The sequence below is a fragment of the Fopius arisanus genome, unplaced genomic scaffold (genome assembly GCF_000806365.1).
Source record: "Fopius arisanus strain USDA-PBARC FA_bdor unplaced genomic scaffold, ASM80636v1 scaffold00021, whole genome shotgun sequence".
Taxonomy (NCBI): domain Eukaryota; kingdom Metazoa; phylum Arthropoda; class Insecta; order Hymenoptera; family Braconidae; genus Fopius; species Fopius arisanus.
This window is the reverse complement of record NW_011887760.1, coordinates 1,370,511-1,386,836: the sequence shown is the minus strand read 5'-3', so window position 1 is coordinate 1,386,836 and position 16,326 is coordinate 1,370,511. Positions and strand designations below refer to the sequence as shown.

Genomic DNA, 16,326 nt, shown 5'->3' with positions numbered 1-16,326 from the left:
AGAAGAAGAAGAAGAAGAAGAAGAAGAAGAAGAAGAAGAAGAAGAAGAAGAAGAAGAAGAAGAAGAAGAAGAAGAAGAAGAAGAAGAAGAAGAAGGGAGGCGAGGGAGGGGGGGGGGGCTTCGAGAAAAAGTAACTTATGTCAATGAATAATGTAAATTAAGTAAATAGTTACTGATGTTAGTTACATTAAATAAATAGACCGTTATTCAACAACAGTATTTCTATAAAGTTAACACTGAGTTTATATGCACAATTAAAAATTACAAGTTATAAGTGCGTGGTAGCTCAGTCAGTCTTGGTCTGGAAACCGTCGAGGCAGCACACGTCTTTGAACACGCTCCTCCTCGCCTTTCAAACCTCACAAAACCTTTACTCTACTTTCAAAATTCACACCCCGCGCTGCCCAATTTAACAAATTTGAAGTGAATTTAAGGGTGTCAACACCCCCCAACAAAACCCTTCTGAACTCGAACAAGAGAAGATTCACCATGAGCCCGCCAAAAAAAATGGCTAAGAAAAACAAAACCGTTGAAGCACTGGCTACTCCAAACGCCTCGCCACCTGTTAAATTGAAGGGTAATGACAGCTCTGTAACGGACAACCAAGTCACTGATCCCACTCCGTCAATAATTATTGAAAATATCAACATTGATATTATGGAATTGATTAAATCAATCAAAGAAGTCGTCAAAAACAAGGAATTCAAAATAAAATTTCAAAGGAAAACCTCGGCCATCCACCCCAAGTCGAGAGCCGACCACTCAGCAGTCACAGAAATCTTAGCCAGCAGAGACCTTAAATTTTACATTTATGGATTTAAGCAGGATAAACCCAAGAAATTCATAATAAAAGGTCTTCCATCCTGCTTCAGCGAACAGGACATACTAACGGAATTGAAGCTCAATGACATTCCTGTCATTGCAGTTCGGCAATTCATTAAGAAGGTCAAAGACCCCCCTACATCCATTAAGCTGCCTATTTTCTCAGTGACAGCTGACCCCTCAACCTCATTGGCAAACTTCAACAAAGTGAGAACCTTACTGCATCACACCTTTACAGTTGAAAAATTCAAACCTGATGGACAACCTATTCAATGTTTCAAATGTCAAGCGTTTGGCCATGCCAGCACGCATTGTAACCGCAACCCAAGATGTGTCAAATGTGGTGAACCTCATGACTCAAAAACTGTATTAGCGAGACCATCAACTGTATAAACTGCAGCCAAAACCATGTGGCCAGCTACAGACAATGTCCAACACGCACCAAGTACATTGAAACGTCCACAATGAGAAAGGGTAGAGGCGATCCTAACCTCCTGGCACTGACAGACCAGCCACGGTCTACCAGTTCATCATCAAAACCTAATACCAACCCTATCACGTACGCTGAGGCCACCCAAAGGAACCTAAACACTCTAAAGGAACTAAAAACCCCCACGCTGAGAGATTCCACTAGGACCAATGAGACTCCGTTCTCCTCTCCGTTGGACTTCTTTCTTGATCCCTCATCCCAAACGATCTTGGAACGACGACCTCAACCCCCACCGAACCCTGAAGCCGCCTCCACAACATACGAACAACATGAGATGATATCCTCCATCAATAACGATATAAGTACCATCAAGAAATGTACAGATGACGCGACGTTCGTTATCAGAGAGTTAATGCGTCTTAATATTTTTCAAATGTTAAATCAGTTAAAAGATATGGTCAGGCTTCTGAAATCTACAAAATCCCCCATTGATCGTCTCTCGATCATTGCTTCTTACTCGGATATTTTCTCTGATGAAGCATCATGATGACTTTAAAATCAATAAATATTATCGCTATTAATATTAATTCTCTGAAAACGAAGTCGCCTGAGTTATCTCATATAATCTCGAATCATAATGTTCAAGTCATTCTACTTTCGGAAACTAAACTAGCCACTCATGTTAAAAAGTCATATCTACCAAATTTCAATTTTTATAGAGAGGACAGGGCGGTCAGGGCGGGTGGTGGGGTGGCCATAGCAGTTCACTCCTCTATCAGATCCATCCCTCTCCGGCATGAAAAAATTTCCAAAACAGAATACATAGGGGTGGAAATCTTTGTTAATAACAAGGCTATACACCTGTATTCTATTTACAACCCGCCAGATATCAATTTAGACTCTGATTTGCTGAAATCCCTATTCATGACAGGCCGCTCAACAATAGTGGCAGGGGACTTCAACGCCAAGGATCCTTCCTGGACTCCTGGTGAACCAAATAATTCAGGTAAAATCCTCCTAAATCTTATCTCTCCCTCAAACCTTATCCTTAAGGCACCGAGTGAACCCACCCACTATCCTTACAACGCAAATAATCCATCAACAATAGACCTTCTGATCACTAACGTAGCTCATTTAATATAGTATATTGCTATACAAGGGGCGAAAGTTGCGCATATCATCACAAACGGCAAACGCATGCGAGATTATATGCTCAACTTCCGGCCTGTGTATTGCATACTATTTTTCACTATATCTTCGCACCGAAAGTTCGTAACAAATTCATGTAGAAATACAGAAAATAATATATTAGAAGGAGAGGTTAGGAGTTTTTTGGGGCGCACTACTTTTCCCCCACTCTCTAACTACTTTGTGGAAAGCCGCGCCATGCAATGTGAGAGAAATTGATATTTAAAGAATTCCTTCTTTCAAGTAGTTAAAATATCTAAGTTTTCATCCCTTTCCTCAGATATTTAAATTTCCGTAAAAAAACTCTTACATAAAATTGCAAATAATGAATTTTATAAATTAAAAAAAATCTATATTTTTTTTCACAAATGTATAGAATTTGTGTTGACTGCAAAAATAAGAATTAAAATAACGCTAAGAACTACAATCAAATTTAAATTATTCTTTATTAGGTATTTATTTATTTCGACTAGTTTTAAAGAATACAAACATAATAATCGTATTAGAATTACACAGTTTTTTGTTACATATTTTGAGAATTATAATAATAATTTTTTATTATCAAATTATTGATCGTGCAATGGTTCATTGTGATAATAGGATTATCCAAGGTACGGTGCTCAATATTTCTTTTATCAGTCTCTTCTCTGTTCGTTGATTCTCTTCGCGACTCGCTCCGTTTTTGTTGTTTGGATGGTTGTCCAGTAGGCAAATTCCCATATGCTGGAACTAGTCTCTTCAAAGATGAACTATGTGAGTTCAAATGTACTGGAAATGAAGCTGGTCTTATTAAGTTATCCATCGATGCGAGGGGTTTTCTAGAAGATGAAGTGTTGATGTTTGCACCATCTGTGCTCGAGGATGCTATTTCTGGGTTATTATTGTTTAAGAATGCTGAATTGAAATTTTGCAGCACTTCGTCATCAGAATCATTTTCCAACGTTGAGTTCAAATTTTCAAAGGATGTGTCAAAATTACTAGTCGATGCTGATTGAAAATTTGCATTCAGTTCCGGTGAAACAGCAGAGTGAGAGTTTTTCTTCATACGATATGAACATTCAGGTCTTGAGTGATTTGTCGACATTCTGAGCAGAGAGCGAGGATTTTCAGTTTCAGGTGGATAATCCGATGTTCCACGATTTAAATTTTTTGTTGAGGTGCTTGACATTGGATGAGGATTTTTAGTTGTGATTGACTCATTTTCTGTGGCGATTTTATGGAACATTCGTTCTTTACTTTGCAATGAACTTTCGCAGTAACCTCGTGCAACCTTTTCCGACGTCCAACCACCGTGTTGCATTAAAATTGTGACATTAGGTTCCGTGTTTGCAAGTAAAGTGGCGGACGTCCGGCGGAAAGAGTGTCCTGTGAACTTTTCAGGATCTGACAATTTTAGGAAAAGTGCGATAGCTTTTGGCGTGCCCAAAAATTTATTTTTACCAATAACCTGTCGTCTACACATTCCATTTTGATAAGTCAAAAAAAATCTGTTCGTCGACAATCCATCTGGCCTCAGAGCTGCGTACAGATGGACTACATTGTACATTGGCAGACCAATAACGAAAGTTCTTGGATTGTAAGTCTTCGTCTCGGGAATGTTCACGATGTATTTAGTTCCTGTGTCTTCAATGTCTGAGGTCTGGATGTTGCAAAATTCAATAGTTCGTAATGCTCCACATACGCCAAAAATGAGAATCACCTGTAGAGTAAGGATTTTTCTGTAGGATTTTATAAAATTAAAAAAATAGAAGTTGAGAAGACGTTGGCAAATGGGACACACGATAAAATGGAATGCGACTAAAATGGAATAAATTAAGAGGTCTAATAGAAGACGAGGATAAATAATCGATCGTCAGAATCCATTATTCAACACTTCAGTTTTTCCAGAATTTTATTACATTTCACTAAAAAAAAAATGTAAAATTCCCATATAAGCAATTTCACGATTAAAGAATGGAATTGTAAATATGAATGAATTGCAGAATTATTTTTCATGTTTACCTTCATTGCGAGGTACACTGAGTCTGGTGCATCCTGAAGGAACGTTTTTATATGATCCCACAAAAAAATTTGGGATTTTTTTGGTCTATATCCCTTGGATTGTTTTTTCAGGAAAGCTCCGAGTTTTTGAAAAGTTTTGAGGTTAATATTGTGAGACAGATCCAACACACTTTTTAGCATTGACCATTCACTCCAGAGAGTTGAAGCTTTTAGTTTTTTCGATTGGTCATGAAAATATACAAGAAATGCATTCTCTGTAAATTCTTCACTCTGATTTTGTTTCGCCCATTTAATAAATTTATTATAACAAAGCTTGTATCTCAAGCATGATTTTGTTGGCAGTAGATTCTCCGTGATATCTTGGGCTTCTCCATTAATATTCCTTGTTGATTCTTCCTCATAATCACTTTCACTGTCACATGAATCATCAGATGATTCCATTTTATAATTGTGCCTGTGATAAATTGGGTTGAACAAATTGAAACGATTTTATTATTGATGCACGAAATATGGATCAACCGTCAATGCCCAAAGAAAATAGAGGTTGGAAAACGTGCAGATTTGAGTGTATGCCTCCGCGGCGAGAAACAACCGCCACACACCATTCCATCTACGCGTAGGCTTCTTTCGTGGCTTGTTTCTCACTTTCTGCCCGCTCAGCGTATTTTCTTCCCTCATCGCGACAGGTTAAAAATCTCGTACTTTCGAGAGCGTCACCAGGGGGCGAAAGTTCGAACTTTCGGTGTAAGGATAGTGAAAAATAATTTTCTGCCTACATGCGCCGAAAGTGAGCATTCTAACCTCACTTCGTTGGGTTAGAAACGTCACTTTCGCCGCATATCGACAGAAAAATCGTATGCAACCCTCGGGAGGAAAAGTAGACAAGCATTTCCCACGTGCATACCACCCTTGCCTTCGGCTCGGGTGGTAATTTTGCACGTGGGAAGGACTTGTCTACTTTTCCTCCCTAGGTGAGCAATATACTATTCCAAGTCTTGCATGAGTCACCATCAGACCACCTCCCTCTATTTTTCTCCATATATGGATCAACCCAAACTGTCTCCCAATCCAAAAGATTTAACTTTAAAAAAACAAATTGGGAAAACTTTTGTAACTTCCTAAACAATGCGTTATCTGCAGCTAACCCTTTAGTTAATAATACTAAACAAATTGATGATAATATTAAGTCCTTTTCAGACGTGGTAGTTGAGGCTTATCAATTAAATACCCCTACTTTTCCGTTACACCGTAAAGTAACCCCTCTACCAGATCATATCATCAAATTAATTCAGCAAACAAACAAAGTGAGAAATTACTGGCAGAAAAACAAAAACAACCTCCTTCTAAAATCGTATCTCAACACGCTAACTAAAGATGTGCAGCTAAAAATTAATGAGTGGAAACAAGATAGTTGGGACAACGAACTCAAGAACATCACTCCAAGGGATCACTCAATTTGGAGAATTGCGAAAAACTTCAATAACACCCCTAAACTTAATATACCAAATTTTAACATCAAGAACAAAATAATATCGGAAGATACCGAAAAGGCTAACTCCCTTTGCTCTCACTATGCCAGTATTCATCTGTTAGCCTCTGAGAGAGGAAATCCCTCTTTCAATCAACACATTACGGCGTCAGTTAATAAAAAGATTTCTCTTAATCAATCTACCTCCTCGGTACCTCTCACATCTCCCAGGGAAGTTGGTAAAATCATAATCAAACTAAAAAATAAGTCAGCCCCTGGCATCGATCAAATTCCCAACATTGTAATTAAAAATCTCCCCAAAAAAGCTATAGTATTCCTATCAAAAATTTATAATGCATGTCTTCTTCTCCGCTATTTTCCTGACAGTTGGAAACGAGCGGTCGTAATCCCCATCCTCAAACCAGGCAAATCTCCCTTCTTACCCGTCAGCTACAGGCCTGTTAGCCTCCTCCCTAACCTTGGCAAAGTCTTTGAGAAACTCATTCTCTTGAGACTCTCCAAATCCATCCACAATCTCCAAATCATCCCCTCAAATCAATTTGGCTTCAGAGCCCACCACTCCACCACCCATCAACTGGCTAGACTTACTAACCATATCAAAACAGCCAGCATAAATAAAGAATCTACTGCTGTTCTGCTTCTCGACAGCGAACAAGCCTTCGACTCAGTGTGGCCGGAGGGACGAGTTCACAAACTCCTCTCTTACAACATCGAGTCTGAATTAGCTACTCTAATTTTCTCATTCTTACAAAATAGATTTATACAGGTTAGAGTGAACTCCTCCCTTTCGTCACCACAAGCCAGATTAGCTGGAGTCCCTCAAGGTTCAATCCTGTCTCCAACACTTTTTAATGTTTATATCGCTTCAATCTTCAATCGTTGCCCTACAAACGTAAATTTAGCTGGTTTTACAGACGACCTAGCAATTTTTACTTCTAGCCAATCCTTGGAAAAAGCAGTACACAGATTAGAAAACGGCTCGTCCCTAATCATTAAGGAACTCAACAAATGGAAAATTAATGTAAACGAAGCCAAAATAGAGCCGATTTTCTTTAGTCTTAGTAAACCTCCAAAAATCACCGTAAAAATTAGAATTGTAGAAATCTCACCAAAAAAACACATCAAATATCTAGGCCTGTGGATTGACTCCAAACAACTCTGGAGCCATCACATAAACCAGTTAAATTCGAAAGCCAAAGCTATTCTAGCACGCCTATACTGGCTCTTTAAATCAAACTCCCTTAGTATCAAAATTAAATTAACCTTATTTAAACTGCTTATCAGACCCGTAATCACGTATGGTTGCTCAATCTGGCATAATGCGGCTATCTCGCACATTTCACAGCTCCAAATTACCCAAAACAAATTCCTTAGGATAATTGGTAATTTCTCCATTAAAACTCGCATCTCTATCATTCGCAATAACCTTAATATCAACTCAATCCATGAATATATTCTTTCATTAACCGATAAGTTCAATTATAGTTTAAAAAACCATCCAAACAAGGAACTACATAAAATCAACATCGATCTAAAATCCAAATGGTCGAGATAATTTCCCATCCCCACCTCTCCTGTAGTCCTTCTCCATCCCTACCACATCCCTAACAACCACCCCCAACTTATAGGGTTTTTTCTTTATTTTGTATTTTTCCCTATTGTAAATCTCTTACGCCATCAATACCCATTATGTAAAATATCAATTCTGTACCAACTTTTAGGTTTAATTTAGGTATAAAGCCTCAGGGCTGGTGGCCTAGTCATAGACATAATAAGCAGATGTAATTACTGTACATATTGTAAATTAAGATCAATACACGTTTTGTAATGTAAATGTTAGCTCAGTGGTAAAAGGCGTAGGTTTCATAATGTTAGGGTCATGCGTTCGAATCTCGGTTGCGGCGGTCAATTTTTAATTTAATTAATTAGGTTTTTTCAGAGACCAATTTATCAGGGAATGATAAATACAGGAAAAATTAACTTGTATCTACGATAAAAAAAAACGAATTATTTCCTTTTTGCCTCCATTTTAATCAATAATTGCTAGGTAAGTTGAAGGATTGGTTAAGGATTGGATCTCAGGCTCGGCTTGGATTTTACGTTCAAGTTTGAATCAAGGTTGGTCCAAGTTTTGCCCAGGCCTGGACTACCTTCATTTCAGCATCTTGGCTCAACCTTGGATCGAGCTCGACGTCCAAGCTTGAACTAGCGTTACAAACCAAGGAATAACCAAGGTTGGTACAATCTTGAATTCCAAGCTTGAGCCAAGCTAGGTTAGTCTTGGTCCGAGCTTGGGCCAAGCTCGGTCCAATGGTTAATCTCCACCTGGGAATAGCGCAACGTAGTGTCCAAAAACTGTCCTAAAATTCAAGTTTACCAGGCAATAATAGCTATTGTAGTTGTTTTCGAGATCGTAGGATTTTCAAATGAGACTCTCTTTTAAGACATGCACAATATGCCTACCACTATGTCGACGATATTGTTGGTTAAATCGAGCATTGCACCCATGAAATGGCAGGTTAAACTTTCGGAAAGGAGCGCTTCTGAGCATGACACGAATTGATGTCCCGGTGATTATACTTGATAGAGTGTCGATGTTAAGAAGGAACTGCGCATTCTTTGCAGCAATTCTGTTCCCTAAGTTGTACCGACAATCTTGGTCAACCCATTGGAGTTTGCTCATCTAGTTAATGCTCAATGAGAAATACTCAACTATTTAGGGACCTCCGTGCCTTCGATGGCATGGAGCTAGGATATCATTAGTCTACCATTTGCATCCCACCCATTCAAGTGAATCCATTTTCACTGAACTTATTGATTCATCCAATTGCATTCGCATTCTCGATAGCATGATTGTATACACTTCGCCATTTAATGTTTTACTTGAGTTACCTAACCACAAGTTCACAATACCTCAGTCCAAATATGCGTACCTGCCGTATCCTTTGAATCTGAATATTATTATTATATTTACGTATCTTGACTTGCAATATTGTGTTCCTCAAGAGTAATTCGCGGAAGTAAAAACTAAGAGAACGTAAGCGCGATCGATTCACTGTCGCGGAAAAGTAAATACCCGATATCTAACCTAGAACGGCAAAATTTGGATTAGATATTTATAACGGTAGTATTGAACTTATTGAGGCTAGTTAGTGATTGCGGGAGTAGAAGGTAATGCTTCTGTCCAGTGTCTGCGATAAAATCAACTTTTTCGCGAATCATATTCTGTTCCCGTTTTTGAGTATACATATCTCTTTTTGAAGAATCAACAAGTAAAAATAATTGCAAATTTTCCACTTACAAATTCCCAGAAGAATGTCTCATTATTAACGGTGAAAGGATAGTCAAGTTGCGCATCATAATATTACATTACAAGAGATAGTGGAAGTTCGATTACTTACCAGATTCATTGAAATCAACGCTGGAATCACTTTTAAGAAACTCCGACTGTTTTTCATCACCAAAATCTAATACTAGAATCTCCTGCGACAATGTCATATCTTCCGATTTTTGCTCAGTGTTATTCGAAATGCCTCGTCGTTTCCTTTTTCCCCAAGATTCCGTTGCTTCACGACCCCATTCACAAACAGCCTAAAATAAATATAGAAAACAGTACTCAAGCGTATAAGTTGCTAAGATTTATTGAAATTCGAGGAAAAAATTGAAGTGGTAATAGCATACCGGCTCACAGGGACCGAGACAGTACTTGACGTTGCACTGGAATATTACACCGTAGGACTCAGTGAATCGGAAAGCCTCGTAAATGGACTGAAGTGCGTTGCCATCTGGAGTAAAACTTGGGAAGATTGACGGGTCCACTGGGCATCTAGTGAAGTCAGAAATTTGCGGTTTTGAATTGAAAAAAAAAAGCTTCATGTATTCGAGAAAGTAGCCAGTTATCAATTCTTGATCAATGTTGATTTTAGCTTTGCCAAAACCTCGACTCAGTCAGAGTACTGAATGAATTCGTCCAATTGATCTAGTTCTCTTCTGGGAGTGTTTACCCAATGATGATATTTACGTTTTCATCAAGGCTCCGGGTAACGCGAAAAGCTGTTGCAATTAAGGGCAAGTCAAAAAATATTCTTTTCCCTCAATTCCAGTAATCAAATGCATGATCAGTCGGCTTAAGGCCAGGAATTTGACCAAATATCATCGAAGTCAGAGGTGGTGGAATTGCACCAGATATTTACCAAATCTTCTCTTCAGTGGTACCTACCCTTCATCGTCGATTATTTGGAATGTGCTCTTGGAGTCTTTGGCCATAGCCACGCAACTTCGTGCGAAGATTCCATATGGAGCTGGAAGTAGATGTAATTCGACTGAGAAAATAGTCATAATAAAGTATTGGTAATCGTTGACTTATTTTAAGGACATTATTCGTTATTTTCGACGCTCAATCCATGCACTCATATCAATCAATCCTGCATGAGAATAAAAATTAATACATATAATTACAACAGAAAAAATCAAATGAAGTCAGCAGACTCATTTAATGCCGTGAAGAATATTCATTAAGTTAGAAGTCATAGCAAATACATCTCTGTTTTTCAGGTATATCTCTTTGACATCTGGAGCAATATTCTAACTTGAAATCTATGATATCTATATCTTGAGACTGAATGAAATCTAAAAATAGACAATTTCTGCAGTTCATATTACCTTATAACTTAATTTCAGTCGATAATTTAAAGAAAAGAAAAAACAAGAAACTCCTCATACAAAGATGATTGATTTCTGTACATTAAACTCTCCTCTAAAATATAAAGTTTTGCGAAACGAAAAAAGGAGGAAAAACTCACTGTCCTCTGGGATTTCAATTCGGAAAGTTAGCTTATCACCGATCCTCACGGTTTCAACCTCCCGCGCCCGGTTATCGAGAATTCGAATCCTTGGCGGTGGTGCTTCTGGTGCACTGGTAATGCTGATCATATCGGGATCTCTGATGGGCATCATTCCGAAAGTAATGTTCTTTGAAGACATATCGTAAGTACATTTAACTTTGTATATCTTATCGGCCTTTGTCATTACGACTGAGTGATGCTGCAATACCACTGTATTCGAATATACTCCAGTCTGAAAAAGACCACGTTCAAGATAAATAAAACGGTCATTTTTTAGAGATATAGTAAATAATAACATAAATGTGCTATGAATGTAAGTATTACCACTGAACTATAAGCAAAACCCCAATGGAGAGAAATTGATATGAATCCTCGTTAGCATAAATTTTCTTTCATACATAGTATTCTTATTTTTAATATATCATTCGAAATAATATTTATGGAGACAAAGTAAATTATGGTAATTTTCAGCCAATAGATTTATATTTGCTAAATGAACATTTTAAGATGTGAAGTGTTATAAACTTCTTCTTTACCGGAAATGTGATGATATACAAACTGTAATCATTGAAAAAACGAAAAAAAATTGAATATCCCATATCTTTTTTTCATCAAAGTTTCTCGGCATTTACGCGAATTGCCGGAAATAGATAGCATATTAAGTAACCATAATATCAATTATTTTATTCGTCTTATTCCATAAGCTTCACCACTGAATTTAAAAAAGTTAACTATGTAGGCTATGAATTGAGTGAGACCCTATTATTAATTCTATGTATCTTTATTGCCTGTAGCTTGGTAGAAAAGGGTCGTGTCATGTCAACCGTTACAACTGATGGTTGCAATGACGTTTGTCCTCCAGTGATATAAAAATAACTAGAAATAACCAGCGTTTAGACATTTCCCTTCTGTAGTATCGTAGAGCTTAGCGCTGACTCAACTTAGATTACCTTCAAGATTACATTATGTAGTACCACTATTATTGCCTACTAACTGCCACGAAGTTAAGGTTTCAAATTAAAAATTTTGTCCTTTTTTTTCCCCGTCCGCCGGTATGCTAGTTCTGCCGTCAGTGAGTAGCCAACTTTATAACATTTCTGCGTCCCGAAAACGTCACACGTTACAGTGTTTGTGTCATACAAAGAGCTTAGTTAATTAGTTGGAAATGTCAAATGTTCCACTTATTTTATTATTTGATTAAATTTATAAAATAATAGTCTTAATATTAATGAATATTAGGATCTCAAAGAAACCTACCAAGATGGGTAAATCTAAGAAGAAAAGCCTTTCTCCAGACAAAGAGGACACACGCTTACGGAAGATGTTCAAAAAATTGGAGAAAAATAATAAAGAGTATTTCACACGAATCCAGCCCACAAGACGAGTTGAACAACAAGGTTGATGATGTGAGTCCTCAAAGATCGAACGGCAGGATGAATTCAGAGAGAGAAGGTAAGCAACTCTTCTGGCGCTGTCTTCTCGTGGTAAAAAATAAGCTTGAAGTCATACGTGACGTAACACATAAACTGATAGATTTTGTTTACCTCGAAGCTCGGTAGAACTCCCACGAGAGGTGAAACGTAACGGTAGTTGACATTCCAGAATAAGAATACTCACAATTGATAATAGCATGGAAGCTAAAGACAATTTTTTTTTCTGGTTTGTACAGAAATTTATCAAAACACATTCGTGCTCTAAGGTGAAACCAAGGTCTCTCTTTAGGAAGAATATTCAAAGACAGGGGAATTCTTCTTAAAGGCACTGAAATTGAATGCGGAAGTCTCCAGCTCAATGAATGATAGCTTTCTAAAGAAAGATAAATACTTCTCCATCTGCTAACTTTTCCGGTTAGCTTTAGGAAAAATGATTGATCCTTTAGTATTCTATTTATTGGTATTCTTTTAGATTATGGTAAGGAAAAACTGGATCAAACGAAACTGTTGATATACCGTTGCGATGTCTCGCAACTGTTAATAGAGTTTCACAGAAGACAAACAGTAGTTCGGAGTATCGTACCAAACATGATCAAGCAAGTAGCGTGACTCTTGGAGAAATCACAGGTAGATTCTTTTCTCTTCGGGGATAAGTTGGGGGAAGAAATTAGAGGCAAAATTATTGAATAACATGAGCCAGGAAACGAAAACTCAACCTCCCACTAAGGAACCTTCCACACAGGGAAACTTCAACGACCCATCTACGCAGAGATCAACAGCGGAGACGGGCAAAAAACCGAAATCATATCCCAAGAACTTCCAACGCCACCATCAGAGGAAGAGCCAGTCGAACCATTCATCGAAGACGTCCCACAACGAGTCACGAACGTCGACGTCCAAGAAGGAGACTCAGAAATCAGTTCTTCAGAGGTATTTAAACCTGCAGGACCTCTGAAATATTTCGGCGATCAATGGTCGAAGATTACTTCAGAAAAATTCATTTTAAAAACAATTAAAGGAGTTAAAATTAATTCAGACACTGAAGTAACTGAGGTTATCCCTCCTCAACATCAAACCTGGTGTCAAAAAGAAGTTGAAGGATTCCAATTGAAGATTACCAAACTCTTGAACATTGGGGCCATCGCACTCTGTGAAAGAGAACTTAATGAGTTTACTTACATAGATTTTAAATATATTTTTGGTCCTTAAACCAGATGGGTGGAATACAGTTATCTTGGATCTGAAAAAAATGAATAAATCCTTGAAATCAGAATACTTCAACATGAAAGACCTAGGTCACCCCGTAAATTACTCCTCCCGGGTATGTTGATGACAAAAGAGAGATTTTCTCTGATGCATTCCTCACGGGATCGGGTGCATATTGCGACGGTAAAAGGGCCCATGGGTTTTGGGAGTCAGAAGAACAAACTTACCCCATCAACATCCTAGAACTGCTCTACTTGCTCACAAAGGTTTCGTCACAGATGTTCAAGATAGTTAGATAGATAGATAGAGTTCTCTAAAAATATGGACACAGAATGGGAACTCTCACAAAATGCATTATCAGAGATTGTATAGGCCTGGGGAAACCCTTCGATCGATTTATTCGCCTCCAGAGCCAACGCCAAATGCTCATGGGAGGGAGATTGATGTCTTTACAATCGACGCCTTCACGATTTCCTGGATTGAAGAAAACTTTTACAGATTACGTCCATTCTCCCTGATACCTAGAGTTTTACAAAAATATAAAAAATAAAACCAAATTGTAAAGAATATAAAAAAATATTAAAGATAATGCGTTTGGAGCAATCGTGGTTCCACTCAGAAAGTCACAAGTGTGATATCCACTGTTTAAGAAACTTTGTGTAGGAGATCCAATTATATTTGAACCAGACAGAAATTTATTAATTTCCCTTTTCAGCGGGATTTGTTATCCGTTGCATCAGAAGCCTACCCTGGTAACATCGAAGTTATCAGGCAAGCTTATTTCAAGAAGAAAATAAATCCGGATGCAATTGATGTTATCATTGCGTCGCTTGCCCCTTCAACTTTACAGCAATACAACTCTCCTCTCAGAATGTTGGCTATAATGCCATAAAGCTATTCATGATCGTTACGATACAAGTCCATGCATCATTCAGTTCTTAACACAAAAGCATAAGGCTGGAGCGGCATATAAAATGGCTCTTCAAACCCAGCTTGAGCAGTGACTTTGCCGATCTTCACTAAAGACTCATCTCACAACCCAATTATCTCAAGATTCTTGAAGGGAGAATTCAGAAGAAGACTATCGAAACCCAAGTACTATTCAACATCGGACACAGGCCCCGTATTGGGAAAAATATCGCGAATGTGCTCTCTAAACATACTCCATATGCCTGATATAACATGATATAGCGCATAAGATAATTATACTTTTAGAATTGGCGACGACTCATAGACCAGAAAGCTACTCGCTAATATTGTCGGATAATATCTCCACCTCTGGTTTAGACATACATATAATAATCCCGGATTTACTAAAGACATCAAGACCTGGAGCTCTACAACCAATGTTGCATTTGGCTTATTCCAAAGATCAAGCAGAGATGTACGTCGCCAGCGTTATAATGGAGTACAAAACGTACAGAAAGTTGTAACGGGATTTTTGCAAATCCCGCGCATTAAACCGATTTTTGATATTTTGGTCCTTTTATATTTGCTATCTCGAACCTCCCCCGGGAACTTTTCGAATCGCTGAAAGGTGTGAGGACTGGGGCCCGAATGCTTAGGGAGTTAGGAGGCCTGGAGACAGGCAAAAGCACAGGGGGGACACGTAGAAACATTTCCAGTTTCTAGATGACACTTCTTGGCATTCAGCTTAGGACTCATACTGGCGCATGAGCGCTCCATGTTACATGGAGCGGGAATTTAACGGCTGATCATTCGAAGGGGTTGTCCGAGGGTGTCAGTTGTGACGTTTGAATTCGGCGCGCTGCAGGAGAAGCTATTGTGCGGGATATCCATGTGACGGCGAGAGCAGGACGTCCCGGCAAACGGAAACCCATTCAGCCGTAGTCGAGAATGGGAGGCATCGGCACTGCTGCCGACACTGCCCACTCACTAGACACAGCCGCTTCGGCTGGCTCCCAGTGCGGACCACTGGCAGTTCTCTTGCGAGTTCTTGGATGGCTTCTAATGCTTCTGCACTGCTCTTCTCGTTCTCTAGGTGAGGGCTACGCTTTCCCTGGTAATGCTCTCCGGGTGGGACCAATACTCTCCTCGCGTGACATTTTCTGGGAGAGAGTCTTACCCTTCCGGGCTACGCTCGCTATTTCTGAGGCTACCCTAGTGGACGCGTCACCCTGTGGATAGTGTGCAATTGGGGTGAATTAATCCCCCACGCTCTCGGCCTCCGGACACTCCGCTACCTTACGTCGTGCTCCCGGCGAGGTAGTCCGCGAGGTTAGTTCTGGCGCCTCGGACTGCCGCAAGCCTACTCTCGGTGTCCCGATCCATGCCGTAATACTTTGCGGTCTCTCTTTTACGGGTTATTAGATTCGCGTATTCGTAGACCGTGACCTTCTCTCTACAACCTAGCATCCTAAGCAGACCTTCCCGCTTCCATTCCCTTCGTCATCGTCTTTAGCCTGTCGCTGGTAGTTTTCCGGTCACACCCCGTGTGGTGTACTTTATAGTTTTACGAATTCAGGATTTTTGTATTGTCGCGAGGAGGAGTTCCAGGCCCACTCGTCCTGTCCTTTCGTGCTCTTGTTGTCGGATTTAGGCTACATTTCTGGATTTGTAAAGTTAACGGACTTCGGGCGAGGGAGGGCACCCCACCTCTTCACCCTCGGTTTGGTTCTCTCGGTTTTCGACCAGCTAACTTTTGGGCCATAAAAAGCTCGCTGGCGCCCACATTAATTCGATTGAACTTTTGGATGCGAGTACGGGAACGGGCGAAGGTAATAACTATCCTTGATCCCCCGGACGACATCAGGAAAAGTGTTACAAAGTATCAGAGGAGATGGAAAAGACTATTCATTTTTACTAGAAAACCGCATAAAGCAGTTTCCTCTCAGACAATATCAGAATGGATTAAATCTATTTTTGATCGAGGTGGAAATGACGAAAGATTCA

At 39.2% G+C, this 16,326-nt stretch overlaps 2 protein-coding genes across 3 annotated transcripts in view; both read right to left on the bottom strand.

The window, feature by feature from the left end:
* Positions 1–16,326, bottom strand: part of tyn (trynity) — a 222,538-nt gene that overhangs the window by 50,135 nt on the left and 156,077 nt on the right. For both annotated transcript variants that reach the window (XM_011301381.1, XM_011301382.1), the window contains 4 exons: positions 10,733–11,006; positions 10,150–10,231; positions 9,612–9,756; positions 9,332–9,521 (listed from right to left, as the gene is read on the bottom strand). In XM_011301381.1, coding sequence (XP_011299683.1) covers positions 9,332–9,521; positions 9,612–9,756; positions 10,150–10,231; positions 10,733–11,006 — 691 coding nt within the window. The remainder of the gene's footprint in view (positions 1–9,331; positions 9,522–9,611; positions 9,757–10,149; positions 10,232–10,732; positions 11,007–16,326) is intronic.
* LOC105264482 (uncharacterized) lies at positions 2,960–4,955 on the bottom strand. Its single transcript, XM_011301380.1, has 2 exons — positions 4,442–4,955; positions 2,960–4,139 (listed from the first exon to the last, which is right to left on the bottom strand). Exons 1-2 carry the CDS (start codon positions 4,880–4,882, stop codon positions 2,964–2,966), a joined length of 1,617 nt encoding a protein of 538 aa, XP_011299682.1. The 5' UTR covers positions 4,883–4,955; the 3' UTR covers positions 2,960–2,963.

Bases quoted from the DNA above. Each gene is read 5' to 3' on its own strand.
- LOC105264482 (XM_011301380.1), bottom strand. From the start codon at position 4,882: ATGGAATCATCTGATGATTCATGTGACAGTGAAAGTGATTATGAGGAA. The intron at 4,140-4,441 runs GTAAACATGAAA...CTTACTCTACAG, and splicing joins CAGTGTACCTCGCAATGAAG to GTGATTCTCATTTTTGGCGT.